The sequence below is a fragment of the Nipponia nippon genome, unplaced genomic scaffold (genome assembly GCF_047370975.1).
Source record: "Nipponia nippon isolate SJK-2023a ecotype South Korea unplaced genomic scaffold, ASM4737097v1 scaffold_12, whole genome shotgun sequence".
Taxonomy (NCBI): domain Eukaryota; kingdom Metazoa; phylum Chordata; class Aves; order Pelecaniformes; family Threskiornithidae; genus Nipponia; species Nipponia nippon.
The window spans coordinates 1297040-1325003 of record NW_028262313.1 but is presented as its reverse complement, the minus strand read 5'-3'; the positions used below and the strand labels follow the sequence as shown (position 1 = coordinate 1325003).

At 43.2% G+C, this 27964-nt stretch overlaps 1 protein-coding gene and 1 long non-coding RNA gene across 5 annotated transcripts; one reads left to right on the top strand and one right to left on the bottom strand.

The window, feature by feature from the left end:
- The first annotated feature begins 30 nt into the window (after positions 1-30).
- Positions 31-27893, top strand: LOC104021096 (SLAIN motif-containing protein-like). Of its 3 annotated transcripts, none has more exons than XM_087748304.1 (9): positions 31-169; positions 2960-3687; positions 14674-14810; positions 17543-17692; positions 21776-21916; positions 23888-24205; positions 24412-24549; positions 24708-25026; positions 26780-27893. In XM_087748304.1, exons 2-9 carry the CDS (start codon positions 2978-2980, stop codon positions 26844-26846), a joined length of 1980 nt encoding a protein of 659 aa, XP_087604430.1. In that variant the 5' UTR covers positions 31-169; positions 2960-2977; the 3' UTR covers positions 26847-27893. The 3 variants fall into 3 exon arrangements, with proteins under 3 accessions (XP_087604430.1, XP_087604432.1, XP_087604431.1); XM_087748305.1 differs by lacking the exon at positions 31-169 and adding an exon at positions 1127-1453; XM_087748306.1 differs by lacking the exon at positions 17543-17692.
- LOC148056634 (uncharacterized) lies at positions 14846-23988 on the bottom strand. 2 transcript variants are annotated; one of them, XR_015702498.1, is made up of 5 exons: positions 23854-23988; positions 21781-21999; positions 20663-20868; positions 17679-17721; positions 14846-15060 (listed from the first exon to the last, which is right to left on the bottom strand). It is a non-coding gene; the product is annotated as an uncharacterized LOC148056634 (long non-coding RNA). The 2 variants fall into 2 exon arrangements; XR_015702499.1 differs by lacking the exon at positions 20663-20868.
- Positions 27894-27964: the final 71 nt, after the last annotated feature.

Below are 27964 nucleotides of genomic sequence, written 5' to 3'. Positions count from 1 at the left end.
CGAGGGAGGGGGCGGGGCCCGGATGCGCGCGCGGCGGCGGCTCCCTCCCGCCGTTTGGGAGCGAGGCTGCAGGCGGCGCCGGAGGAAGGCGGCGGCGGCGGCGGCGGCGCGGAGCGGAGCGGAGCGGGCGGGCGCCCACCCCCGCCTCATCCGTCGGCGGCCGCGGCAGGTACCGCGTGAGGGGAAGGGAGGCGGCGGGGGTGGCCGGAGCCCTCGGCTCGGCGTGGAACGGCCGCGCCCGGCCCCCCGCCCCCGCAGCGCCCCGGGAGGGTCGCGCCCTCGTCCCTCCGCTCCCTCGCAGCCCCGGCGTCCCTCAGCCCGCGCCCGCCCCTCAGGCGGGGCCCCCTCCACCCGCGGGGCTCCCGCCCGGGCCGCAGCCTCCCCTTCGGCGGCGGCCCCGCTCTCCCCGCAGCAGCCGGTGCCGGCTGCGACCCTCTCCCCGCCCTCCTCCTCCCTCCCTCCGGTTCCTCCCTCAGCGCGGCCGGGCCCCTCCGCGCCCCGGGAGCTGTCCGCGCTGCGGGACTCCCGGCCGGGCGGCGGATGCTCGGGGTGGGGAAGCCTCCTTCCCCGCAGCGGGGGCCGGGGCCGGTGCGGGGCCGCCTGGGTGCGCAGCCTGCCCGCGGCGGGGGCCGGGGTGGCCGGGCGGGCGGCGGGGCCGGGGAGCCGGGGGCGGGAGGCGGTGGTGGCCCCCGGCCGCGGCCAGGAGCCCGCTAACCTGCCGGTTAACCTGCCGGTTAACCTGCCGCTAACCTGCCGGTAACCTGCCGGTAAAAACCCGGATGTCTTTTGAAAAAGTGCAAATTATTGTCCTCGGCGCGGCAGCGGCTTGAAATCTGGCTCCCTCCCTTTTTGGTTTGGGTTTGGTTTTGTTTTTTTTTTTTTCAGCCTATTATACAATGAAATTAAGTTTTGCAGATTTATATTTTTCTCCTCCCGTATCCTTGCGGCTTTATTTAGGTGCTTTTTAGACTCACTGCTCGCGGGAAAAGGCTAACCGCTTTTAATCTGTTTGTTCCCCCCCCCGTGAATGAAAATGCAGTTTTTGCCGCTCCTCAGCCTCGGAGGGGAACTGATTTCTCGGGTGACGGATCTCATTGCTTCCCCCCTTCCTTGGGTCGTGTTGTGCTTTGGCAGTAGAACTCTTAAACTCCCCGCTGGCGCATCCTCAGCGAGTTACCGAGCAGTAGCTTTGAAATGTCTTTGGAAATCACCCCAGATCCGTTACTCGTCGGGAGATGGGATGATTTTGTAGGAGTGAGAATGCATGCAGGGAGATTTTCGAAGCGGGCATGCGAACGGGAATCGGATTGCTTGGTAACTACAAATTACGTTTCTTTTCCCCCCGAGTCAAAATGACTTCACGCCTTCTTACAGGCAGGATTTTGAAAGCTGCGTTTAAAGTGCGCTGCAGTCAGCTCTGTTCACTTGCAGCTCTTCGTAAGCGCTGTTCACGGTAATTATTAATTCAGACGTAAGCCTAAAATTTTCGTCTTGCATGTAGAGGACCAAAATAAAAAAAAAAAAGCTGTCAAAACAAAAAAAACCCCACAAACAAAACTATATTGTTGTAGGAAACCTACTCAATAACTGCTGTTACACGTAATTAAGTAACAGGGAGATGCTAAGGTGTGTATGGGGGGTGCCTGTATTTTTAGCCTTGCTTGCTTTGTGTGACATTTAATTTTTGTGGTTTCCTCTACCAGTTAGGTAGTTCCAGTTCGGTTTCCTCTACCAGGCAGCTAGGCCTTAAAAACAGGAGAAATTTTCAAACCGCAGAGGGAGAGGGGGAAGAACATTTACGGCCACAAAAAAATCAGTGTTCAAATGCAGTTGTAATGCCCGCATCGCATCGTTTAAAGTTTGAATTGGCTGCGTCGTCTAACTCCCTCTTCTGTCTGTCAGTCTATCTATTTGCCCTCCTTCTGCAAAACAGAAAGGATTTATAATTTTTTTAGGGGAATCTGTTTTACTTGCTCTGTGGAACATGAATCTCGTATTAGGGGCTTTTCAATGAAGAGTCAATTCCGAAATGAACGCACGCATTGAAACTGAAAACTCACGGAAATCGCTAGTGCAGGGAAAAACCAGTGTTAGCTTGTTATTCTGTAAGTGTTGTAAAACCGTACGTGAAATGCACCAGCATCATTTTACGGCTTTGGGGAAGCCTGAACGCCCGCGCAGTTTAAAGCTGCCTGAGCGATGGTGCTCTGCACGCTCCTCCTTGGCAACCACAGGATGAATAGTGGCACTTAAGACGGGAAAAGCAGAGACGGCTTCACTTTACGCAGCTTATTGGAATACGTAATCTATGGTGTGGTATATTTAGCTTTTTTTTTTTCTGTTTTTCGCTACGTTTGCATCGGAGAGCTTGCTTCTCTCTTTTCAGTTGTAACAGGAAAATACGCCAGTAAAGGCATTAGTTATGCTTATTTTTGTGTACTGCAGTAACTGCGGTTCCTGTCGTTAGTCATTGTTGTTAGCCTTTGCTATAAGTTGATACAGAAATGTTTTCAAGTTTTTTCTGCTTTTCCAGGATAAACCTGGTAGCGAACAAAGGATGTTTTTACCATTTTCTTAATGCTGTCATTGTCTGACGTCAGCACCTTGCTAATTATGTTTCCTGACTTTGCTCAATCAGTGCTTTTCTCATGTATTTTGTTTGTAAACAGATGGAAACTAAACTACTGTGCGTGATTAAATCAGCTTCCTTCTGTACAGTCTAATTTGTAGCATAATAGTTGCGCATCCTAGCTGTTAAAAATGAGAATTTGTTTGTTGAAATGTTTCATGCTAATTTCAGTTGTTCTTTTTCAATAGATTTTGATTAAATTCGGTCACCTTGCACCCCAATGTAATTAGTTTATGCTTCTAGAAGTCAGAATTTTTGGTGTTTAATTCCGGTTTGCTTGAAATATTGTGCATCTTTCTGGAGCTTTTATACGTTTTCCGTGTCTTGCAGCGAAACTGTGCATTTTGGATGATGGTAGTGCCTGGGAATGCCCCGGTCATACAGCAGGATCACGCTCTGGAGCCTGACTTAGGACGAGCCTCAACGGAGAACTCTGCCATGGGCCCTGACACGGAGCCGGCGTCCGAGGAGGTTGGCCCAGAGCTGGAGGAGGTGCGAAAGCTGCGGGAGCTGGTGAGGAGACTGGAGATCGAGAATCAGCACCCGAGAATGAAGAGCAGCCGGAGCATGCTTGGGACTAACGTGCAGAGTGAGATCCGTACTGGTGTGGATAACCATGACTCTGGTCTTAATGGGATGGAAATTAATAATAGCATCAATGCGATAACTGAGAAGCAAGAATTGCAAATAATGGCAGATCTGCACAACCAATTAAGCAAAATAAGAAAAGAGGAAGGAGAGAACAACTGCTTAAAAAAAGACAGAGATGCCCAAATGCAATATAGTTGCAACAGTGCCGCTGAGGAATTGTCTTCCAGCATCTGTAAGGTGGAAATGAAGACGGATGATAACATTAGATGTTCTTCACGTATGGATACAAGTAATAGCACAGAGCTTCTGGGAAACTTGGTCATTGCACGTATTGATTCCTCAGTTAAAATAAATGAACAAAACCCCAGTGAAAAATGTGGAGGTCTAGAAAGTCTTTCGAATAACACAGATCTGGATGAAGTGAAAGTGTTAGAACTTGAAAACTGCAATGAAGAAGAAGATAGCTGGTACGTGTTTCAAAAGTTCAGTAACGTATGGAACTTAGGCTGCTGCGGTTGCGAGTTTCCGTGTTTAGGTGTGCAATAATTTTTAATGGTATAAAGTGATTTCTATACGGTGCTTTGATTTTTAGCAGCAAGAAAGCAGTTTTCATTATCGGCTGTTCTTATTTTTAAGACCACTGTGCCAGAGCATTATTGTTTTTAAAAAAATCAGTTTAACTATAAGGCTTCTCTTTCCCCCTTTCTTCCTGACACTGCTGTAGCAAGCACGGAAAACCTTCCTTTCCCTGTTAGTTTGAATAACGGAGTTTTTAAACTTTGTACATAACTGTCAAATACTATATTTAAGTAAGAATTTTGTAAAACACAAACTGAGACCTCAGACCATCTGGAATTTGTGGCTTTTGCTAGTATCTAAGATGACAAATAATTTCCATTGCCTGAATACTGTTTCTTTGCAGTTAACCTGTTTCTTTTGTTGAGAAACATGAACTGAAACAGATCAATGATGTAATCCTTAACTGACCTTACTTTGTAGGACTCTTCACCAGCAGCCTGTTTAGAACTTGTTTTATAAATCAGCAGATTAATTTCCCTTGCTCTTCCGAAGCTGGTTAAAGGTTGAGGCTAACTCCAGCTCCTGCAATAGCTGTGACTTGAGATTTTACCTAGAGTTCTTAATTTTAAGGCTTTGTAGGATAGCCTCAGGGATCTGCAAATTGTGTTTCAAATTGTGTAGCTAGAGGTTAATCTGGCAGCGAAGACAGCGTTGCAGAATGGGTGCTGAGTGCAAAACAAATCTTAAACTCTTAAAAATTCATTAGCCATTGTAAGTGAAGGTGAACTTTTGTTTGTTAATGGAATGGAGCTCAGTAATGTAATGATGTCAGCTCAAGTCTAAGTTCAAGTTATATTAAAAACAAGAAAGCATTTTTGAGATGACAAATGAGGGAAGAGCGATTTTCAGCATTAGTTAGTTTTGGAAAGGAATGTATAAAGTTAGAAGTGTTCTTCAAAATTGAGTTTCTTCTTGTGTATTCTTTTCCTGGGCATTCAGAAAGTTCATTTGCACGCCTCTCCTGGCTGCAGGTGGTACAAGTGACCTCTCGTTTCTTTTTAACTTCTACTGCCAGTTACAATTTTTTTTTTTTCACTTTGCAAGCTTTCTTTTAAAACCCAAATACTGGCTCTAACTTGATCACTGAAACTCTTTAGCATACCTAAACAGCATTTTGATTTCTTAAAAAAAAAAAAAAAAATATATATATATATATATATTTAACCAGTTGAATTTAGAAGACAGGCTTCATTATCTCCATGTTAATGAGAACAGCTTGTTTTATATTCATGTTTATATAGCCAGTGACATGGGAGATTCTTCAAGCTATATTGACTTGGTAAAGAAACCAGGCGGAATCCAAGATTCGGACGGGCGGGGAATACTGTCCAATGCAATCAGGAGAGATTCTGCACCCAGAGGCTCAGTTTATTAACCTTTCCTTGAGGTGGTGGCTAATAAGGTTGTTCTTTACCAGGTACCCTTCTCACCAGACCTTGTAGGATATTCCTGGTTTTGATACCTCTGTTTTCTTGTCAAATTTGGTTGATACAGGCTAACAGATTAAAAAGAAGTGTTCCAAGGAGCTTAAATAAAGGTGGTATTATGGAGCTCTTGCACAAGTTCTATTATCATAAATTACCTTTGGTCATGTTGAATTGCTTCAGTCTGTTTTGTTTTACTCTTGTCAAACAAACCTTGTAAAACTAGAAGCTGTTTTTATGCTGGCTTCTTGTTTTAGAGCTCTGCAGCTAAAATGAAAGTGAGGAATGAATAATGTATGTCCAGTCAGTAATGCATGACTGTGCTTATTGCCAAATATCCTAAATTCACTTCACAAGCATGTTTCACATACTGTCTATGTAGATATTCATGCATTCTTATCAGCAATAACAAGAAAACAGTGGTTGGAGGGTGGTTTTTTTTGAACAAACCACCAACCAACCCAACAAGAAAACCTTACTGCTCTATGGATTTAGGATCAACTTTAATAAGGTGACTTTGCTGATCGAGGGGAATTTTGTACTGCCTGGATGGAAGTAGTACGTAAACATGTCGAGCAGTGTATTAGTCAAAGCAAATAGCTTACCGTATTGTTATATTTGCAATCCTTTTTTTAATATTATACAGTAGGAAAAAAACTGTAGCTAGTATTGGAACATATCGTGTGTACTTTGATACTTATGACTTCTGGTAATTTCTGAGAAATTCACAGTGGCTTTGTTTTTTTCTGTCACTGCTGAACTGATGAATTTTACCAGCCTAGTCCTTTTGGTTTGCTGATCTTTTCTTTAGTATCATCTAGTAGAGGGGATGATGCTTTATACCTTAAAGAATACTAAGAACTCATTTTGTGTTCTTTTAAAGTATGAAAGTGTTTAAAATAGGGGATGCGGGGAGGGAAGCTTTCAAAAAGAGAGGCTTTAGTTCTTAGATCCTCATGTCATTCTAGTTTTAAGAACAGGTCCAAGCTTTAGGGTATTTGCTATTGTGGTATTGTGCTTATGCCCCATGACTTCTTAGTAGGTCTGAAACCTCTAGCTAAGTCCGCCGTGTGGGTTTTTGCCACTTGAGCTGAAGCGGTAACAACAAAAGCTGTTGCCCCAGGAGGGCCAAGGCAGAAGCACGAAGGAGCGGGTCGGAGGACTTGGTACTGTTCTCTGCAGGTGCAGAGTCTCAGTTTCTGCACTACTTTGAAATTATTGGTTTTATTTGGATCAAACTTGCAAATGTTTCTGTGCAGCTTCCCTTGGCCTTCAGCAAGATTTGTGTGGTCTAAGGTTTTGTTTTTAAAAACAACATTGCAATGACGGGAACTGCTGTGAAACATGAGGTACTGCATCACATGCAGTGGCTGTAACTCTGTACTGCTTTGGTGTCTGTCCCTTGACTTGCTTTCTTAGGTCACTTTCTCAAATAGCTATTCAAAATTGTAAATATCCTTCGGACCCAATCAAGTGAAAACTGCCTTTCTGTGCTGCTGAGTTCAGCATGATGCTTAACTGAGACTTCAGTGCTGTTTGCCCGTTACTGGTTACCAGTTCGCTCCCTTACGCTACGCTTCAGCGCAGGTCAGCTCCTGAGCTGGTGGTAGAAGAGCTGTTGCCCATACAGAAGGGAGCAAACGAGATACGCGTGCAATAGTGTTACCTTGTTTGTCTTCCTTAGTGTTTGTCGTCCTTGGGTACTCCCTGTATGTAAGAATTAAGTTGTGGTTTTCTGTGCGTTTAGTTTATTGTTCTTCGTGCAGTGATTTGTGTTCAGCATTTTGCTATGCTTTCCCATGCTGCTTGTTTGGTGTTTTGCCAATTGTCAGTTATTTTTCCTGTTAAGACTTGGGAGAGAGAATTTTAACTTGGAATTATGATGAAATGATTCAAATTCCAACTCCCTCTGAACTACAAAGTGTTCTTCTTAGTGCGTCGTTGGATGAAAGAGAGAGAGAAAGAAATGGCAGAAGGGACAAGCCTTACACTTTTTCAGTACTCTTTCTACTTTTTTACTGGATTAGACTATTTTGGCCTCCATCTCCTTAGATGGAATGAGCACCAACTTCATGTCTCACCTTCATCAACTTCAGGTTTTCTCCCTGGTGGAAGGAAAGAGGCCCGTGTACGTGTCTCCCCCTTATTGCTGCTGCTCTTGCTTAAGGTCTTGATCCCGGTGGCAAAAATGTCAGCGATTTAACACAGGGCTTCAGATAAGCTTTTATGTAGGTTCTTCCACTTTAAAAACAAACAAACAAACAAAAAACTCAGAAAAACCCAAAGAACACAGCATTAACTATCAAGCAAATCCATGTAACAGAACCTTTTCTTTACGTTTCTTTTAAATTGCTGAGTTCCTTTTAGAAGAATATGTAAAATATGATGGGTGCGTACATGGATGTACAGGTCTACTCAGCCTAACGTGCTCCTGGTTTTTTGTGGGGTGAGGAGGAGGAGGAATCCACGTCACTCAGGTGAATCCCTGTGTTGCTGCTACATCCATACCTTGCACGGTTTTCATTCCCAGAAGTCTGTCAGTCAGCTGCAAGCAGGTTGTGCTGCCTTCACCGTAGCGTTGTGTTGTCTCCCGCCTGAATCCAGGAGTTCCACACAGCAAGGAGGGTACCCTTGAAATAGTCTTCGTGGGAAGAAGGAGCATGGTTTGCTCAAATAAATTACTCTTTAGGAGTTACCTGGGAGTGGATGTTTTCAGCCTTAGCCCCATGTCCAGTGGCCTTCTATATTAACGTCTTAAGGCATTTAATTCAACATACTGCAGGACGTCATTGTTATTAGCTTGTTGTACCACCAGAGATAGGAAAAAATTTTCTGGAGAAGTTCCACCAAATGAGGATGTGGTTCTGCACGAAATTCAGGTATTGTACCAATATAGCATCGTGGAAAATACGGCATCTTGTGCCTCTAATCTGGGGGAGCGCTTTGACTCCCTACTCTCTATGTAATCCATTTGTAAATCTCCACAGGCCGTGTTGTAGTTTGCCTGGGATCTTTCCTTGCCAACAAGGCTCTACATGACTTAGAAACAGTAATTTTCAAGGTCCGAATTTCTCAGACTGGTCGTGTTATGAAAACCTCCTAGAGGTATCTTTAGCAACGGCTCAGCTAGCTCTGTTGCGTTAAGTAACGTACAGATGACTTATCAAACCCATTTCCTGATTGTCTGGCTTGTCCGAACGGTGTGTTACCCGTTTGTGCGAGCTGCAGTTAGCCACGACGATGTGCCGTGTAACGTCTGCCTCGCTGTGCGCCATCTCTGGGTAGATGAGCTCCTTCAAAACCCTTCTGTGCAGCTTTACGACAGCATTACCATCACCACTCTTCGTTGCCAGTAACTGCCGGTGCTGGAGTAGAGGAATCTGAAAGGAAAAAATCTACCTGCTTGTCTGACGCTTGTGTGCAAAATACAGCCGTTCAGGTTAAATTGCTTTTGATGGCGGAGGCTTAAAATGACTGAGTTCTTGCTGAAATGCTTGAGGTATTGGCTCGCGGATCTCTCTGTAAAATGAGGTGTGGGCACGGTAACCTGCCTGCTCAGTTGCCCTGCCAGCGTGGAGGGGGAAAGCCTTTCTCCGTTGCTGCAGCAGGATGGCTACCGATGCCGCTCAGCGTCCTCCTGCAGCGTCCGTAGGACAGGACTCTCCAGCTGTCCCACAAGGTGCCTTTTGATCAGCTTACAGACGATTGGCTGTGTCAGGAGATTAAGCTAATGCCGTGTTTAGAGCTTCTGTGACTTAGTGGCTCGATTTTTGGTATTCTGTTCAGCGGGATTAGTCCCTAGATAAACATGAAAAAGTGGTGCCTCTTCTGGGTTTTGCGGTATAATTTTTTTTTTTTCTCTTTCCAATTTTTGTTTCTTGGGAATAAAGGCTTAAACCTCCGCTTGGGCTATACTGTGGTGTTTTTGTGTGGAGTGTTTGCTACAGGATTTGTCTCATTTTTTCCTTTTATGTTTCTATCATTTCAAGACCTGGACAGTATTGTTTGACTGTTCTATATTGTGGGTATTGGTACTTCTGTTCAACAGTAGTGTTTAGATTTGAGATTAGAACAGTGTAAGCACAGTAAGAAATCTGAAAATCAACTCTCGGAAGTCTGCGATAGAAAGGAAGGGAAAATGAATGCGTTATGTGTTTGAAATACGCACTTTATGGAAGAATTTAGCTGCCGCCTTAGCACTTTATGGGGGCATATCTTACAAACCTAAATTGTTCTAAACATATTCAGCTACCTCAGGTCTGTTTCTCCTTGCATCGATGTATGTAACTCAAAGGTTTGAAAATCAATGTAATGTCTGCCATTTCTGGTACCGCTGTACCTACTGGTGTGACGTGCTCTGGAAGATGTACGATAAACCAAGCATGTGTCTTAAAAACTGAGGTTCATTTTACTTTCAGTTTAATTTACTAATGTACTGGTTATAGAGCTGCAGCTTGAATTCTCTTCTTACAATCTATAGATTTCATAGTGCAAATATTCTGCGTGATAACGATCTTATATTCTCAGGCAATACTGGCTTGCGCTCTTCTCATCAATCTGATGTGTTACTGAATTGTGAAGATGCTTTTTTTCAGTGCAGTGTGCAAGTTGAGAAAGTTGTCATAGTATTTTCTAGGTTCTTGGGGCTTTTTTATTTGAAGCAGTATTTTCAAAATCAAACGACAGTGGCCATTAACTCCTATAAATCCTTCTGTGACATTGACCCCAAAAGAAAAATAGTATCTCTAGAGGGTGCTCTGCTTTTAGTACATTGGAATAGTCAGAATAAAGTGCAAAGAATCCCACAAATTTATTTTTGAGTGCCTACAGTCTTAATGGAAGAAAAATCTCACGTTGTGCTTGCTGCACAACTAAAACTACTTGGCTCTTACAGAGGTGCGTTTCATAAAATACTTTATATGGGAAAGTGAAACACACCCGCTAGTAAGCAGAAACTAAAGATGCTTTAAGGGTTTCCTCACAGAAGCTGAAGAAAATCTCACTCATATTTAATAAGTTATGCAGCAAAACCCCAATACATTGAATGGAGAATACATGCCCAAATGTTTACTTTCTGAATTTTGTATTAGGCCTTGTAACTCTCTGAGTGACTTCTTAATTGTCATTTGCAGTTTGACAAAAGAAAACACTCGAAGCATAACCTTTTGCCATTTAAACAGAACATGCTGAGTTGTAGGAACAAAATCCAAGGTAAAGCTTATTCAGTAATCAGGTATTTGTTAAACCCGAAAGGCTTTGGCTGACTCTTAAACTGGCAGTCGTGTGCATACTTAATGGCATGCCCGAGTACATTTTTTCCAGTGCTTATTGGATTAAGTTAACCTGACAAATCAAAAAGACTTAGAGGATAAAACTACCAGAAATAAAATTCTGCGTATTTTTAAACAGAGCAGAGTGAGTTTAGCTTATCACAAAAACCTGTTTCGGAAGAAAGCCTGGTTTAGTTGAGCTGGAAGCGTGGTACTCTATTAACCTGGCCTCCGCTGCCGCGGCAGTTGTGCCATGGTGGCTAACGGAGGTGGCACTGGGTGGAGGGAGCCGCTGCTAACGGGTGACTTTGGTTCTTAATATGGTGTCCAGAAAAATATTCACTTCTGTTTGTGGGGCTGGTGTTCTTCGTTTATCAGCCGATGGTGTGCAGTGCTCCAGAAGAATAAGCGATGCCAGCGTGTTTTGAGAAGTTAGCTTGCTAAGTACGTTGAACCCTTCCCCAGAGCTACTTAAAAAGGAAAACAGTAAACGTGATGCTGTGAAATCAAACCAGAATACCTCCTTTTTTATAAGTTGCCTGTCAATGCTCTGAAAAATTGAGTTTGTGCTTACTTAATTGAGTTTAGTGAAATTATAAGTGAGACCATCTGTGAAATCAAACCAGAATCCCTCTTTTTTTGTAAGTTGCCTGTCAATGCTCTGAAAAATTGAGTTTGTGCTTACTTAATTGAGTTTAGTGAAGTTATAAGTGAGACCATCTCTTGCCAATAGACTTGCCAGCTGAAAAATGAGAGTCCTCTGGCAGCCCGCAGGGGACTCGGACGCCCTGGGAGCAGGTAGCTCCGCTCCATGTGGAAGCGGTTCTAGCAATCGAGCGTTACTGTTTTCAGCTGGTGCAGTCCTGGGTAGAAACACGATTAGGAGCATGGGAGGAGCTGGGTAGAACTACTACTCCTGAAGTAGAGCGGGATTTTCTCCCTTAACCTAAAATATGTGAAGAACAGCGTGACCTGCCCTAAGGAGGCTGTTGGCCTCTTTTTTGTTTGATGTTTTTATTGCTGCTTTTTTGGTCTGAACTGTAAAATAAATCCAGAGAGAGAGCACTTTGCTTTCTCTGTTTTACTGGATCTGGGTGGCTGTAATGCTCATTTACCCGTGCAGAAATGCAGCAAGATGTGCTTGTGGGGTCTTTCATAAAAGATAACATTGCACATTCAGAAATATTAGCACTCATGTTTCTCAGCATTTATTTTGTCAATAGCAAATTAGCTTTTGGATTTCCTTATTTGCATGTGGTTTTGTGTAAAGCTCGGTATGAAAAAGCTTCTGTACGAGACATGACTAAAGAGACTGAATCTCTGCTCCCTGAAAAAGATGGGTCTGGCCAGGGGCAGGATTATTATGAGGATCTGTAAAGTCATGAGCGGCATGTCAAGAGGCAATGGAGAATAATTACCTTCCACCTGTATCCCATCCCCCAAGAACCAGACAACATCAAGAGTAAATAGCAGGTGGCGTTTTCAGAGCAAGTGGAAGGAGGTGGCTCTTCAGGCTCATTGCAGTAGGGTGCTGTGGGTGCTGAAAGCAGGTATCAATCCAAAAAAGGGATTGGATGGCTTTACTGAAAAATATCCTTTTGAGAGCTGTTGCACACAGAGATGCTCAATCCGATAGCCCCAAACTGCAAAACTGTGGGAGTCCAGGACAGCTTTCTGCATCAGTGCAGCTTTTGAGTTGATTGTTTCTGTACTTATCCTTACCTGGAGACAGGGTAACAGGTCAGATGGACATTTTGATGCCAGTACAGTATTTTAAATATCCCAGTTGTTTGTATGTTTTACCTTGGCCAAACATTGCTTTTGTGGATAGGACAACTGAGTCCCACAGTATGTTTCTATATTTTTTTAAAACATGAGGGGTTTTCAGAAACTAATGGGATAATTACTAAAATATCTGATGATTTATATTAGTTTTGCTGTGGAAAGCAGTATTTTATGAATTGGATATGAGGTGTCTGTGTGAGAACGAGTAACTAGAGCAGAAAGACTTGATGTGTCTTGCTGCAGGAGTGTCAAAAGTTATTGCTCGAAGAGAGAGCAGGAGGCAATTGAAGCGCATGCAGACATCCCTTGAAATCTCAAAACCATCCTCATGATCATTTTATGCTCAAATACTGGATTTTGCACTGAGGAGGGTGAAATAATGTGTACGCATCAGTGCGAGGACAGCTGTTGGAGCAGCGGAGATCATCCAGTGCGGCTGTAGGCAGCGTGCTGGTGACCAGGAGGGTTCTTTGTCACCTCCGAGCAGTTCGCTAGTGAAGCGGGACCGGATTGGCGCCCGAGAGGAAGGTGGCGGTGGAAAAAACAGCACTTGTGTGATTGTGTGCAGGGAAGAACTCTTGCTCTCACAGGGGATTACGAACCGCGAAGCCGGTTCATGTGAATTTTCTTGACGCAGAGAGGTAGCAGTTGTGCTGGCTGACGGCCGTGCCCGCGGCTCATCGGAGACTGTTGAGAACGATGGACCCGAGAGCTAGGCTTCGTGTCCGCAAATGGCAGCTGAACTGCTCAGTCGGGTTCCTGTAGGTTCATCCCCCAAAACTTAGCCTAAAAGCGTATCCCTTCTGGAAAGGTGTTCAATATCTACACAGTTTCAAAGACTTGGAAGTTTTCTTCTTCTTCTGTACACTTAATTTTAAGAAATTAATTTGTGGACAAATTCAGTAGTTCAAAACGTAAGTTGAAGAATCTTACGGCCTTGTTAACAAGATCAAAAAGTGTCTGCTTTCAGAAATCTCCTCTCTGCTTTTTTATTGAGTTTGGAGGTAGTCACCTCAGACTCTTCCAGAAATTGCACAGATGCAGGTCCTTAAGTTCGTCATCCCAGAGCTTACTTTCCTACCCGTGAACCCTTTTTATAGTCCTTTGCATGACTTCAGCAGAATACTCTATGAAATACCTTCTTGTACCCATGCATTCACAGCACAGTAAATATATTAACACATGCATATTAAGATTACGTATCTGGAACTCTAATGTTAAAGTAAGGTACGTATTACTATATGCAGGAAATTTATTGTCTCTGGTAATGACTGCACTTCTTGTTTCTGTTCCCGCCTCTCTCGTGCTGTTGATGCCCTCTGCCCAAGGGTGTTCTTCTCTACGTGACATGCGAGAATTAAAAACTGGTGAACTTTTATATGTACACAATACCGATTTTTTTCCTCTCACAAAAGTTTTAAGTGTGTTGCTATTTATAGGTTAAAATACAGGGTGCTTTTTTTTTTTTTCTGTTGGGATTTTTTGACTTTAAAAATGCAAATGTGGGATATGCAAGCAAAATTCTTGAGTTGCTTTTCAGTCTGGCTCCTATACTCTGTGACCTTTCTCGAGAGAAATTTTCTACTTACAAAATATGGTTAAGGTGCTACGTTACACAAGATCAGTTGTAAATCATCCAAGACTATAAGACAATTAAATCTGTATGTAAGGCTAATCCTGTATGTATATGCAAAACAATGGTAGGTGTATTAGAACCGTCAAAAACTTAGGCTTTAGGAGAACTTATCTAACATTACAATAAAAAAAAGGAAAGGTAGCATACAGTCATACTTCCTAACTGTCTGAAAATTTGTAAAGCTTCCAATTAAATGGTTTATCCCTGAAATCTGTGAGCAGACTTCTTCCTATTCACTCCGTGTCTGAGAGAGCTGCTGTGAGAAGCCAGGAGACAACTGTTGCCTGCAGTGCAATACAGGTGGGATATCCAGAGCCGTGGGGATAAAAAATACAACAGCTAGACTTCCCAAAGTGGATCACCCGGAATCTCCAGTTAGAACCACCGCCTCACCCTTGCTGTCTCTGTCAGGAGATGTTTTTGGGGGGGAAGGAGTGGGGGGAGAGGCAGGGGTGATGGTGAGTATACCAACAACTTAACTTCTAGTGGTATTCCCACAGCCCGGGCTTGAGCCTTGCATGGCAGAGGCTGTGTACTTTCTCTGTGAAGCCATCTTTAAGTGAATTTTACTATTGTGATAGGAAATTTTGTTTCTGACTCATCGTATACAATTTAAACTTTTTTTTTTTCCCCTGTTTTTGATTTGGATAACTTTTCTATTGCTTACTGTTAGGTATACTTTTAGTAAATGTTACTTCAGTGGCTGTATGCTTTGAGTTAATGAGCATTTTTTACTCTCTCCTTTCAATCTTTGCAAAGGCTCTATGTGTCCCCGAGAAAATCCACTACGGATCAGAAAACGGACTCGCCTTTAAAGTGGTGCCGACAGGTGTTGGATAATCCCAGTCCCGAGACAGAAGCAGCCTGCCGAACTCTTATAAACAGACTTGATCAAGGTACGGGAACTATAAGCATTGCTTCAAGTGTCTTTTATTTCCACTTGTGTACTTTACATTATGGAGAAGCGGTAAGGCAAGGGAGAGACGAAGTCTGTGGTTGCTGTAGTGGAGAATATCTGCGGAGAGCGTACTGCGGAGGTGGTGCTCTTGGTGCCTCTCCGTACAGCCATGGTTGTCACTGTGTAAAAACCTCCCTGCTCTTGGTTTACATTGGTAATGACTCAGCTGATAAAGGGAAGAGACCATTCTGTAAACATTAAAAAACCTGCTGATTACAAGTAATAGACGAAACACACTGAACTGTGATGTTTTGCCTCTGTGTATTTTTTAAGATGCAAATACAGGTATTTCAAATTAATTGCCAAATTGACCACCTTGCTTGCTGGTTTTTTTAATATGTTCAGAGCCTAAACACTAAAATACATTCTAGTGTTTTCAAGATCTTGATTTTTTTTTTTTTTTTAATATTTAAACATCTTTAATGAAAAAATATGTAGAGGAAAAAAATGTGCTTCTGGGGAGTGGGGGAGAGAATCATATGAAGCTGCTATTGCAGCTTTTTTCTATATAAAAAGTTCTAGCACTGTTGAGTGTTTCTAATGGTGATTATTCTTACCGTATCTTACCATTAGTATTATTACCTGGGTAAAATAGTTCTCTGATGCTCAAAGGTTACAATAATGAAACATTAAAATCTGTAACTTGAAGAAATAGTGTCAGTTGGAAACTTAGTTTTTCTTCCAGTGTTATCATCCCCTAAAAGCTTTTCATGGTGGCTTTCAGCTGTGCTACTGAGGGAAAATCCCTTCCTCAGTCTGCCTGAAATGAAAACGCTGCGAAGCGTTCTGTTCAGTAGTGGCACACGCCGCCATGGTCAGTATTCTGGGGTCACAGGCTTGTGGTTTTTCTTTTCCTCTTTCACAGCACGGAAGGATCAGTCCCCTATTGGCCTTGCACTGATGTAAGAGCTGTTAGAGCAGATGCACAGTTTACTTCAGGACAAAACCGAGAAGGTTATTCTAGGTCTGCTACCTGTAGTACATCACCTAGAATCCATCTGCTGTATATCCCACCTTTGTCTTTTCAAACGCACTCCGGGTTTGGATGTAAAAGGTGCGAATCCTGGGCCAAATTCATAGAATAGAATCATAGAATCGTCAAGGTTGGAAAAGACCCTTAAGATCATCGAGTCCAACCGTTAACCCAGCACTGCCAAGTCCATCTATACCATATCTTCGAGCATCGTATCTATCCGTTCTTTAAATACCTCCAGGGATGATAATTGATGATAGCCAAGACACTGAGGGGTTTGAAGTGAATAAGTAATCCTTTTCTAGGTTGCATAGCATTCTATATCACATAGCTTTCCTATATAGGCAGCTGTGATTGAGCCGGCAGCTGGAGGGACGACTAATTTCGTTATTCTAACAACTCAGCATCGAAAAGCACTGCAGAGCGGGGCGTGTTGCAACCTCACCTGTCTGGTTGGACTTACGAACATCTAAACACAAAAGCTGTGGTTAGCAGGGTTTGGAAGAAGTAAAGTTTCTGAGAGAATTACTGAGCTTCAGTGGTGGTGCTAACTGCTTAAAATACAACCCCCAGTTTGTAACAAAAGTTGTCGTCTGCCTGGGTTTTGAATTGGCCGGCTTTGTCGTCTGTGTGAATGCAATAATTTTGATTTCAGTTTGACCAGTGATTTGAAGTCTGAGAGGCCACCGGGTTGGGTTTGCCTTTTTTTTTTTTTTTTTATGTTTACATGCTAACAGTGTTTTGGCACTGCTTGTAATCAGGCTTATTTTGAGTTTAGCCTTGAAATTCCTGATTCGAGATAACTGAATGTAGTTTGAGAACAAACTCCATTTACTTTTATAAACTATCTGTGCTTAAAAATTTGCATGCGGATTCATTTGATTAACTCTTTGCTTTCTGCCTGACTTTATTTGTACTCCACTGCTCCTTTTTAACTCAAATAGCCTGAGTTTATATTTGTGGGGGAAATAAAAAGAAAACTATTTATATAGTGAATTCATCATTTTCTTAGCTGCTGTTCTCTCAATGGTAAGGGTTTGGTGGGCAATTCGGCAGCCCCTTGAATACGTGCAGATCATAGACTGAGTCATTTCCTTAGCGTTGTAGCTGCTTATTTCCGACTTCAGTAAGCATGGACGCACTAAGTTTTGCTACCTGCCTTATTTTGATGGTTTCACTAGCTCATATGCAAGTCTGCGTGCTGAATAAATATTTCAGAATGGCGGTTTTTCATATTAACTTGCTCTCCTTTTAATCTAAAGGCATAGCTTTTGTGGTTTAATGCTGTTTTGATTCTATGGTTAAAAATTCAAAGTAACACGTGTAAACATGAAGTTAATGGAGTTCTTATAAATGAAGAAGGGGTGTGGAAGTGACAGATATTTATGAAAACAGTCATCTCTCAAGACCAGCACTGAAACTTTCAGAAATGTATCGCTTCTTTAAAGCTAAGTTTGTCAGTAGCTATTCTTGGTATTCTTCAGAAGTGACAAAGCAAGTTAAAGGGGAGAGCGAGCAAGGGAACAGGCGCTGCTTTGCTTCCTACATCTTGTAACTGACACCATGGAGATGTCTTGTTTGAAGTACGTCTGCTACCATATTTAATCGTTTGATCTGATGCCTTTCTTTATCTTATGCTCTTTGTTTTTAAAAATAATTTTATAACCTTTATGGCTTTTTTGTATTTTTCCTTCTAGCCAGTAGATGGAAAAACCTGTATTGCAGTCCATTGGCATCACCAAGCGCGCATAATTTGAATACAGAGACAGGCTCCTGTAGCAATGCACTAAACTCTCCCGGGCATCTCAAATCGACTAACAAAGCACTACTAACCTGTGGCAGCTCAGGTATGGCGTGTCAATGGAGCAGTGCGAACCTGTAGTGTTTAAAATGCAAGGAGTATTACTAATTGATACAGGGAAAAGTTGTCAAGAGGTGCAAGCCCACCCATGGGGTTTTCTCCTTTTAGTTTGCTCGCTTACTGACCCAGGTTTCATCTGTTACGTGGGAGAAAACCTCCTTGCATTCTAAATGTCTTGTAGTTATTTCACGGTTTTGATTTTATAACCTTCTTTATCTATATTTATAAATTGTACTAATTTTAAGTGACTTAAAGTAGAAAACAGCTATTGAGGCAAAAAAAATACTGCTCTAGAATAATGTTATCATATGTAGGTGTTAACTTTATAAAGTTACTTGGATTCAGTTTTCTGGCTTGAGTTTGTGAAGCTTCTCATGAAAATATTAATTAATGCAGGCAATGGAAAGAAGCCTCGTGCTTGAAGACAAAAGGCGTAGTCTCCAGGATATGCCTTTAAATTGGCTGCGCAAGCAGCTAAACACAAAATAAGAAAAGCTTTCCATCAGGCTGAATTGTGTTTGGAGTAAGATTTCCTGCCTTAGGGGCAACTTAAACAAAATTCTTGTTAGAAGCCTGCATTTGTAGGTGCGATAATGAAGCTTCTCCTGAACGGCTTGGCCTCAAGTCTGCCTTTGCATTTAAGCTGCTGCCTGAGGAGTCCGTGTCGGCTCTTTCAGGAGCTTCGTTCATCCTTGATGCAGTTCGTGCTCGGCTTCCCTGTACAAATGCTTTGCCTCTTGGCTTTATTATCAAAGGAGTCTTCCTTGATTTGTTTGGGTTTTGTGGAAATTGCTATATCCTAATTTGCATGTTTAAAAACATAAAGCATGTTTAACAGTTTCTGGCTTGAAACTTGATGTTAAATGAACCTTTTTTTTTTTTTTAAAGAAAAAAAAAGGGTTGCATATGGATGTTTTCTCAGCTGCAGGTATGCTTTGGAGATCTGCTGGGTTTCTGCTGTAAACAGAAATTAACGCTTCCTCTATTTTGCAAACCAAAGGATGCATGTGGGACTGATTATTTTTGCAAGCTGAATTCTGCAGGGAAAAATCTCTAAATCGGTTTCTTGTTTTTAATATGAGGTTGGTTGGCAATGTAGATGTCTAACCACCTTTTCACACAGAAGCAGTTACCGATGTGTAAAACCAAAGTGTCTGTGCAACTTCTAGACTTCTTCACTCGCTCTGCAAATCTGCTGAAGGTGTCGAGGGTACCAAATAAAAAGCCAAGTATAGAACGGGCTTTGTCCGTGTAGGATTATACGTGAGAGTTCACTTCAACTGGTTGGTGGCTCTTCCCTCCTGACTTGCGTGAGTGCTAACATGAGTTTAAAGTTCACTGTCAACTTGATTGACTCGAATCTCATTTTATTTCTAAGAAAAACAGAGCTTCCCTACTGTTCAAATGAAAAATGTCTAACAGTAACTTCCCCTAAAAACTAAACAAAAAAAACCTTTTACAAAATCCAGATGTGGTATATTTTGAAGTTTCTGTAATGAAAACCGGAATCAGTTCATCTTGCAGTGTTGAGCCACAACAGGTTTTACTGATGAAAGAATGTGAATGTTTTTCTTCCCCTCCTTGACTGTTTTTAAATAGACCTGCAATTTGAAATGCAACAACCAAGCTAAACCCACGCAACTGAATTGGGAGCTTTGCTTTTTAAAAAGCTGTATTCAAGATCCAGCTGTATTAAAAAGACAGCTTTTAGTATGAAAGAAGGTGTTAGCTGCAGCAGGAAACCTATGCTTATTCATTATACTACATCCTACAGGTGCAATCCCTGCTCTCGTGTTGGCTTTATTTCAGCCGCTTACAGTGTCTTTTCCTGACACCTGAAGGAAAAAAGGGGACTCTGTTATGCAGCCGTGCAGTCTTAGTGCTGGAGCGCCCTGACTTGGGGCGTGCGTTTGTGTAACGCACACGCGCACAGGCACGCCCCTGGCACTCCCGTCACCTTCTAGCCCTGTATTATGCCAGCATCTCGAAACTGGGGAAAACTTTACGCCTTTTCAAATGAGGACTTTGAGGCTTACTGGTACAAAGCAGTTTGCTCAATGTCCACGTAAGAAATCTGCGTTACGCTTGGACTTCAAACGCGCGTTTTCCATGTCATCACTGCTCTTCACAACTGGCTGAAGAAATAACGCTGGGAACCTGCTGCTTTTTCCTGCCCGACTGGAATTAACCATTGTTTGAAAGGTTGCTCAGCACTGGTTTTTAGACGTTTTGCCGAGAACAGACAAAATGCTTTATTTCTAGCATTGTTGTTGAGAATTATTCAGTAGGTGCACTGCCTTCAGGACTTCTTAGAACACAGCAGGCAAAGCTGCGTGAGCCGAAGTAAAAGCCGATGGAGAATGGCATCATATAGGTGCTTTGGGAGGCTGACTTACGTTTTCGATTTTTCAGCTGGTGTGCTACAGCCTACTTGTTGCTTTTGATTTAAGTGATGATCCTGAATCCCTGCTTGAGCAGGATTTGTATTTCTTAAGCCTGCTGTAGCTGAAAGTGATGTTAAGTGCTCTTAGGCTCTTGCATATCTACTAGCTTGATCTGATCTGTTAGATCGTGGTGGGTTTGGGTTTTTTGGTTGGTTGGTTGTTTTTTGGTTTTTTGTGGGTCTAAATCTATATAGTACTAATTGCAACCTTGTCTTGGAATTAATTGAAGGTAATGATGTACTCTCTCCTAAAATAGCTCCGTCAGTTATATGGTCTTATGTGTCTGTGTTCGAGGGTTAGTTACGCTAGGAGCGTATTATGGTATTTTGTAACCTGTGGCATAGATAAGCACATTTGCCATGTAGAGGTTTTACATTCACTAATCCTTCTGTGTTTCCAAGAATTTTTCTAGTAATGTGGTTGGTTTGCTTGGTTTGGTTTGTTGGGGTTTTTTTAAATACAAAGCAGGATGGTAGTTATAAAATGGGAAAAGAAGATGGAGGTATGCTCACCGTTGCATGCTCTCTCTCAAAGATACCACCCCGAGCCAAAATTAACGCTGATGGAGTGGTAGCAAGATTCTCCTGTCATTGCCTGCATCCGCCTGCCGGCTGCCGACGGAGATAAGCTGACTGCTAGGTGATGCGTAGCCTTCCCACAGGAACAGTCATCCCGGGTGCCCGGGAGGGCAGTCGTCCCCTCCCCGGAGGAGCAGTATCTGAGGAAAACCGACGGCAGTCGGGATAGGAGGTTTCTGTGCGTAGGGCTACTTACAGGCCTCCCGCCTCTGAAGGACAAGTGCCAGTATAACCCCAAAGTTGCACGGCTTGTTCTCATCTCCCCATTGCAGCAGCAAGCAGTAGAACTCATGCCATGGAAAATACTGACTTGCTTGACTGATGAAAAAGTACTCACAGGTAAAAGTTTGCACTTAATGATGACTATGATGATATTTTTTTAATTATTCTTCAAAAGGAAAATTATTTATTCCTCTTCCTAATGCCTGACTTACGGAAAAACTTCCCCGGTGGAAAGATCCTTCCAGTTTGTTTTTTATGACCTACTGTATGAACAAGCTACATCCTTCCCTGTACGAGAGAGTTTGGTTTATCGTGAGAGGGAAAAAACGGATAAAGCTTAGGAATGGGGAGGAGGCAATCTAGTGTAAACTCTACTTTGCGTACGCAGATTGCATGACTGAGTTTTGAGGTACTGTACTCTGAAAGCCTTGTGGATCCTTTTACTCCTATGACTGCTCACCAACACCCTAGCAAGCACTCTGTGTAACTTTGCTGCTTAGTATCTAGATCAATAGTTGCCCCTTTCTCAAAAGAGGCAGAAATAATACTGATCTTTTAAAGGATCAAAGCTCAAAATTACCCTTTACCACCTTCTGGATAGAATTCCACGTTTTTTTTTCCCGCACAAAGACAGTCTGCTTCCTGAAAATTGCAGGTTAAAATACGGAGCATTGTGTTCTCAAGTAATTTCTAACTTCATAATTGTTTCTAGCAACCATACCTCAACTTCACAGCTGCACTGATTTTATTACTGGAATAAATACTCTGCTGCTCGTTCTTGTTTTGTACGTGGATGTCTGAATGCTTTTTATGTTCCTCCTGAAGGTTACCTGAGCATGCATTCCGCACTGAGCTCCCAGTCGTCTGTGGACAGTGAGCTGAGCACATCTGATGACTCCATCTCGATGGGATACAAACTGCAGGACTTGACTGACGTCCAGGTTATGGCACGCCTTCAGGAAGAAAGTACGTGACGGCGATCTCCTTTGTGTTACAGTCTTAGAATTGTAGAGAAATACAGATGGATTCCCACTGTTCTTCTCTTCCCCCTTTCCCCAACAAAAAAAAAAGAATTTAATAGATCATTTGAAATGTTTGTGATTTGCAGGGGCTTCCTTTAAAAATCTGCAGACCCACACTGCCACTTAAACTTAGCAGTTGTGTAACGCCCTCAAGATTACACCTCTCTAAAGCAGAAGCTAGTCTTGAAAGTATTATCCAAAACCCCATTTTGTTAAATATGTAAGCGCCCTTCAATACTCAAAAACACTCCATCCCAGACTGCCTCTGAAGTCCAGGTGAAGTTTTATGAGTAACTGTTTGATAATAGTGGCAGTTTAAACAACAGCAGCAGCTCACAGTTGCCTGTCTGGTTGCTGTCCCCTCACTTGAGCAAACACAGGCCCCTGTGTGACTGCACTGTGCGTTGGTTCGGGGAGCGGATCCAGCTGAAAAAAATAACCCAGCAAAATTTTTTGCTTGTAAATTTTTGGTTTTCTGAGCAGGCTGCCTAACTGCAGCCTGAAATCATATTAGAAGCTGTCTAGAGGACCGAGTTTTACAAGTTCTTTATTTCACAGAAGATGCAAGTAGCATTTCACTGCTGCATTGAGTAAAACCAAGAGTTGAAGAGTACTAAAATGGGGAGAGCTGAAATTACAATTTACGTTTTGCTCTGGCAAAGCGTTCAGAGACAGCTCTGCAAATTTAACTTGTGCATAAGACATGTCTGTGCCCCAGTCTGGGGGGGGTCTCGGGGCCCTGATCCAGTTCCCATTAAGCCACTGGTAAACTTTCTGTCGACTTCAGTGTGATTTGGATGAGGTCCTAATTTAAGATCAGGGTGGGACAAAGTGGCTGCATCTGTTTTTCTGTGCAAATTCATCACTAATTTGATTTCCAGGAAATAGAGAATGAAGTTCTCTGTATTTCTTTTGGAGAACATTTACTTACTTTTAGTACTGTGCCTTTATAAGTTTAACAAATACTATGATCTAGGAACTGGAATATGAGACCCAAAAGAGCAAAAGGCATAAGATCTTGTTATCACTTTATTACACCTGAGCGCAGCTGAGGAAAAGTTGTATTAGAGCGAATCAAGCAAATACCAGCCTTTCCTTTCTACACTTGAATATTTTCTTATGCTTTGTGATCACTTAAAAAAAAAAAAAAAGTCCAGGAAATCCTGTCATGTTACAGAGTTTGCAGTGAAATATGAAAAGCGCTTCATCCTCAGAATGATGGAAGCTTTTCATCCTTGCGTGGTGAAGGGAGAAGAGTGGGGAACGCTTGCTTTTTTTAATCCCTGCAACGAAGGGACTGCACTGAGAAGTGGATTTTTCAGAACCAGTTTGCTAAATGAGTTCTTGGTAAGAAGTTGCTTGTATTTTGTTAGGCAGGACTTAAATAAAGGCATAAACTGGGGGAGGACCCGTAAATGAACCAGACGGATGCACTGTGGATGTCAGTAAAAAGCAGGCGTTTTTTCACTTGGAGGCAGAAGTTCAAATCTTTGTTTCAACCTGTTGAAACGCTGGTGGGTGCGTAATTAATTGAACTAAAAATTCACACTGTAACTTAGACTCCTATACCCAGTTAACCTAACTGCAACCTATACCCAGTTAACCTAACTTGCATGGCAATATATAGTTGACAGCCACAGCTGCTTGTGTATGTGACCCAAGGAGTAATTCAGGTCAGATTGAATATTAACTCTTTGCTCTAATTAAACAGTACTGATGCGGGTGACACTGTTCCAGTTTAGAGATTCCATATGCTGTGAGTGTCTTCAGTAAAGAGAGCTATTAACTTGGCCCTCCTTCCAAGGTGAAATGAATCACTGATAAAAGCACTGCTGCTGAAGTTGTGTTGCAACTGGGTAGGGAATTTCTATTTTAACATACGGTGACTTTGAGCCATGTTGCCCTCTATCTCCAGGTCTCCGTCAGGATTGCGCCTCCAGCTCTGCTTCTGTATCGCGTCGCAGTTCCAGTGCCTCCCTTCACTCTCTGCGAAGAGGTACCTACAGTGACCAGGAGTTTGACACGTACAGCCTGGAGGATGAGGACGATTACGATTGTTCCCTGTCGTACCGTAGCGCTCACAGATATTCGCCGTCTCCGCTCAGTTCACCCCGATGTCAGTCCCCTTCTTCCAGTGCAGACTATGGCAGGTCATCCACTTCCCGCATCCGTCCCCCGCGGAGGTCTGTGCAAAGCCCCATGCAAGACCGGCTCAAGTATGCAAACAGCGAAGGTAAGTGCGTTGTGAGGCTTTTGGTATGAGTCAAGGAAAATAATTCTGACATCTACATTTCAAAAGCGCTGGTATTTAATGGAAGCGAAGAATTAGTTACACACTTGTCCGCTTTTAAGCGCACGTTTTTCAAGAGATAGTTTAAACCATTACACATCTCCACTGCAACCAGAAGCAGCAAAGAGAGAATTTACTCTTAATTTCAGAGGAGATGCGCCACAGCATGCCCAACCTGGCCAGGACCAGCCTCCGAGCTTTGGAGTCTGTACGGAGCAGTCGGAGCTTGGAGTCGGATCTGCAGGTGCCAAGCAGTCGAATTCCAAGAACTCAGCAACGGTCAGCAGGTCAGTGCAACGTCGTCTGTACCCACCGCTGTGGTTGATTGCCTTCTGTCTGGTTAACCCACCTAAGCCCGAGGCCCTTAAAAGGCCCGGTATCCTGAGGTGTTCTTAAAATACTGTTGCCAGCTAGGTTATTCTCGCTTTTGTTCCTCCGTTTCCAGGTCTGGCTCCCAGTAAGCTCAGGTATTCCTCCAGCGCTGGGCAGTCTCCCCTAACAGTGCGCCAGCCGATGAAAGCAGGGTCGTGCACAAGCTCTCTGTTAACGCCCAGGCAACCAGTAAAAGCCTGCAGTTACACAAGTCCTGTTACTGGAGTGCGAAAACCACAGGCATCGTCGCTTAGTACAGGCTCTTCCAGTAGCAGTTGCGCTACCAGAAGCAGTAACGTGGTCACTGTGGCAAAGAATTCACCCATTAAAGCACGCGCGTCTGTTGGAGGAATCTCGGTGCCCAAGAGCAAGCCGACGCCGCCGTCCAAGAGGTAAGTGGGGGACTTCAAGCCTCACAGACTTGAATGCCTGCCTTTAGTTCACAGATTAGAAACGCTTTTTTTATAAAGTGGTGTTCATCTCCGATTTTGAAGTGTGACATGGGTATAGGGTTGGGTCGGAGCTACTGATTGACGTTAGGTGCAGGGTTGTGGCTGGGAGCCCTAAAAGAAAGGGGAGTACTTAGCTGGTGGAGTCGTGGACGTTAAGTGCTTTGCCCCCAGTCAAGAAGCAAAGGGTTGCAATTCCTTTAAATACCACTAAAATTAAACTCTGAATGTATGTGTGAACTGGCAGGCTGGGACTCATCAGTTTCTGGGCGAGATACCGCTTTTCACCTCGTCTGTGACCAAACCATTTGATATTTCAGTGTTCCATCTGTTTAAAAAAAGAAGTGCTTTTTTAAAATAAAGCTAATTATCCAGGAAAAATGAAGAGGCATAGGCTCAAACTTATCTGTATAAGAAACGAACACTATGGCACATATTTATTTGGTGCATACATCTGGTTTTGGGAAGGGGAAAAACTCTTCCAAAGGACTAATGAGCTCCCTTTACTGTTAATGTAATAATCCGCCTAGGTGGCTTACTTTGCTGCCTCTGTAACTTTGCTACTGGTAAAATAAGTTTTTGGTGGGTTTTTTTTTTCCTTAGCCTTTAGCTAGGACTCCAGGTGGGCATTGTCCAAGGCCTCATGAGGTTTAGAAGGGTTTGAAAAGTAGGACAAATTAACAAGGCTTGTCTTAGGCATGGTTCTGTATCATTATAGTAACTTCATACAACAGGGTGAAAGCAGAGCATATATAATGGTTTCCAAAAACGTACAATTTTTGTGCTTGTTGTACAAGTCTGAACTGCTTTAGGGGCTGCATCTCAATCCAGAAAGATGCAATGGGTTTTTGGACTGGTTTTTTTTTTTTTTTGACACTTATTTTTTAGCTTTTATGACTAGCTTCCTAGATATTTAGACAGTGGATACCTGAAGATTGTAGATAGTCTAAACAGCTGTTTAGTTAGAACATATTGAATCTCTTTAAAGAATAAGGCCTCTGAGATGCTTCTAACTACAGGCAGGGACTGCTTTATGCCATTTTAGCAAGGTGTGTTGTTATCCCGTTGTCCTAAGGTGTCTGCTGTGCTTTTGCGTGCGGCAAATCCACTACCAGATTGCCAAAAGCTATTTTTTACAGCACAACTGTAGCGTAAACTCTTACGCTTGAGAGAAGTTGAGCTGATTCAGTATCAGACTAAGAAGCACTTGTTGATTTTTCATGTCCCATTGTAGCCTTCAAGAAATGGAACTGTATTTACTTTAAAAAAAAAATACTCAAAAGGAAATTCTGAATCTCTTAATTCATAGTAGCATTCTACATACAACCTGATTATTTTTCTTGTGTTTAATCATATTTGCAGGGAAAAATATTTCTGTTGGACTCAGGCATGGGAAAAACCCACAGCAGCGTTGGTAACTTGGCAGAGCAGGATAGGTCACTGTTGAGGGACCCATAAGAGTCACGTAATGTCTCTAAACTGCCCGAAATGGCTGCGGCCGCCCGGTGCGCGGGATGTGCAAGCTGCAGCAGTTTGCCTGAGGCAGGCAGATGTTGATGTTGTCACCAGACAGATGTTGCAGGAGCCCGGTGTAAACTAAAACGTGGACCAAGCGTTCCTGTGCACAGCAGCAGGCTGCTGGGGCTTTGCTGCTTGCAGCCGGGAGTGACCTTTCCTTCTTCTTGTCTCAAACCAGATTTCTTCAGTCAGCACAGGCCGCTCAGGCCACCGAGGACGACTCCTGGAAGGACGGCTGTTACTGACAACCCGAAATGGCGAGGCACTGCCGACCGCCTCTGTGAAGCAGATCCCCAGCTGGCTGGGCGTGAGAAGGTTATTTGACCAGGGACCTCGAGAGCCCCATCCCATCGCAGCCCGCTGTACATAGTTCCTCTCCTCACCCCCTGCTGTTCTGCCCAGAGCCTGACCGCTCGGTGGTGGAACAAACTGCTTTACTGTGTTTCACTGTTCGAACCACGACTGAAATACGAGTCTTCCCACGAAGACTGAAAATAGCCTTATTTCACACAAACCTCGACTTGCAGCCCTCCGGAAGGCGTGTCACACACAACTTCTCAGGGGGCCGCTTGCTTGAAGAGGCCGCTGGTTGTCCTGTTTGTGCCAGAAAGCGGTGTTGCGCCGCCGCTGTGGCGCGGTACGTGGCAGTGGCGCGGGGAGACTAGGAGTAGTTAATAGGTGTTAGAAGGCAGACTTTTTAAATTCAACCTGATGTACTCTAATATTTGTCTGAAACTCAACTGTTTGGGATTTTTTTTTTTTTTTTACTTCTGTATAGAATGTATTTCTGCTACTTTTTATTGTTTGTTCTAGGAGATGAAGCAGGTTTTTATAACTGTAGTACACTTCCAGCTGTTGTATTCAGGTGTGTGCGCACGGTTCACCAGTGAAGGAGCAGTACACAATATTTGTGTGGGTGCAGGGACAGGGGATGCTGTTTACAAACTGCTGTTTATCAGCATCTTCATATCGCAGCTGAGGACCTTAACAAAAGCCGGTTAAAAGTGAACTTTTTAAACATACCCCTCCCTGACCGATGTGACTTGAAGTCTTTCAGCCAGCCCCGAACTGCCCTGACTTTTGTAGAAGAGGTTTTTTTTCTACTGTCTCTGGCTCCGAAGGATCCCCTTTCAGTGTCCTTGCCCCAGCAAGCGCTGGCTGCTATGAATACAGTCTTAGTACAGAAAAGATGCACTGACAGCAATGTTCTCCCTGCCATCAATGTGATTTTGATAGTGTAGTTTAATAAAACGTTATGGTGCTGAAATAGATCTGCTTTATTCCAACAGCGAGCCTGACTTTTGCGTGGTTTTTGCGCTAGGACTGAGGCTTTTTGCGACAGGCCCAGCCGTACAGAACTCTG

Coding starts and splice junctions, on each gene's coding strand:
- LOC104021096 (XM_087748304.1), top strand. CDS start 2,978: ATGATGGTAGTGCCTGGGAATGCCCCGGTCATACAGCAGGATCACGCT. Junction 24,206..24,411: donor CAAGTATGCAAACAGCGAAG/GTAAGTGCGTTG, acceptor TCTTAATTTCAG/AGGAGATGCGCCACAGCATG. Junction 24,550..24,707: donor AACTCAGCAACGGTCAGCAG/GTCAGTGCAACG, acceptor CTCCGTTTCCAG/GTCTGGCTCCCAGTAAGCTC.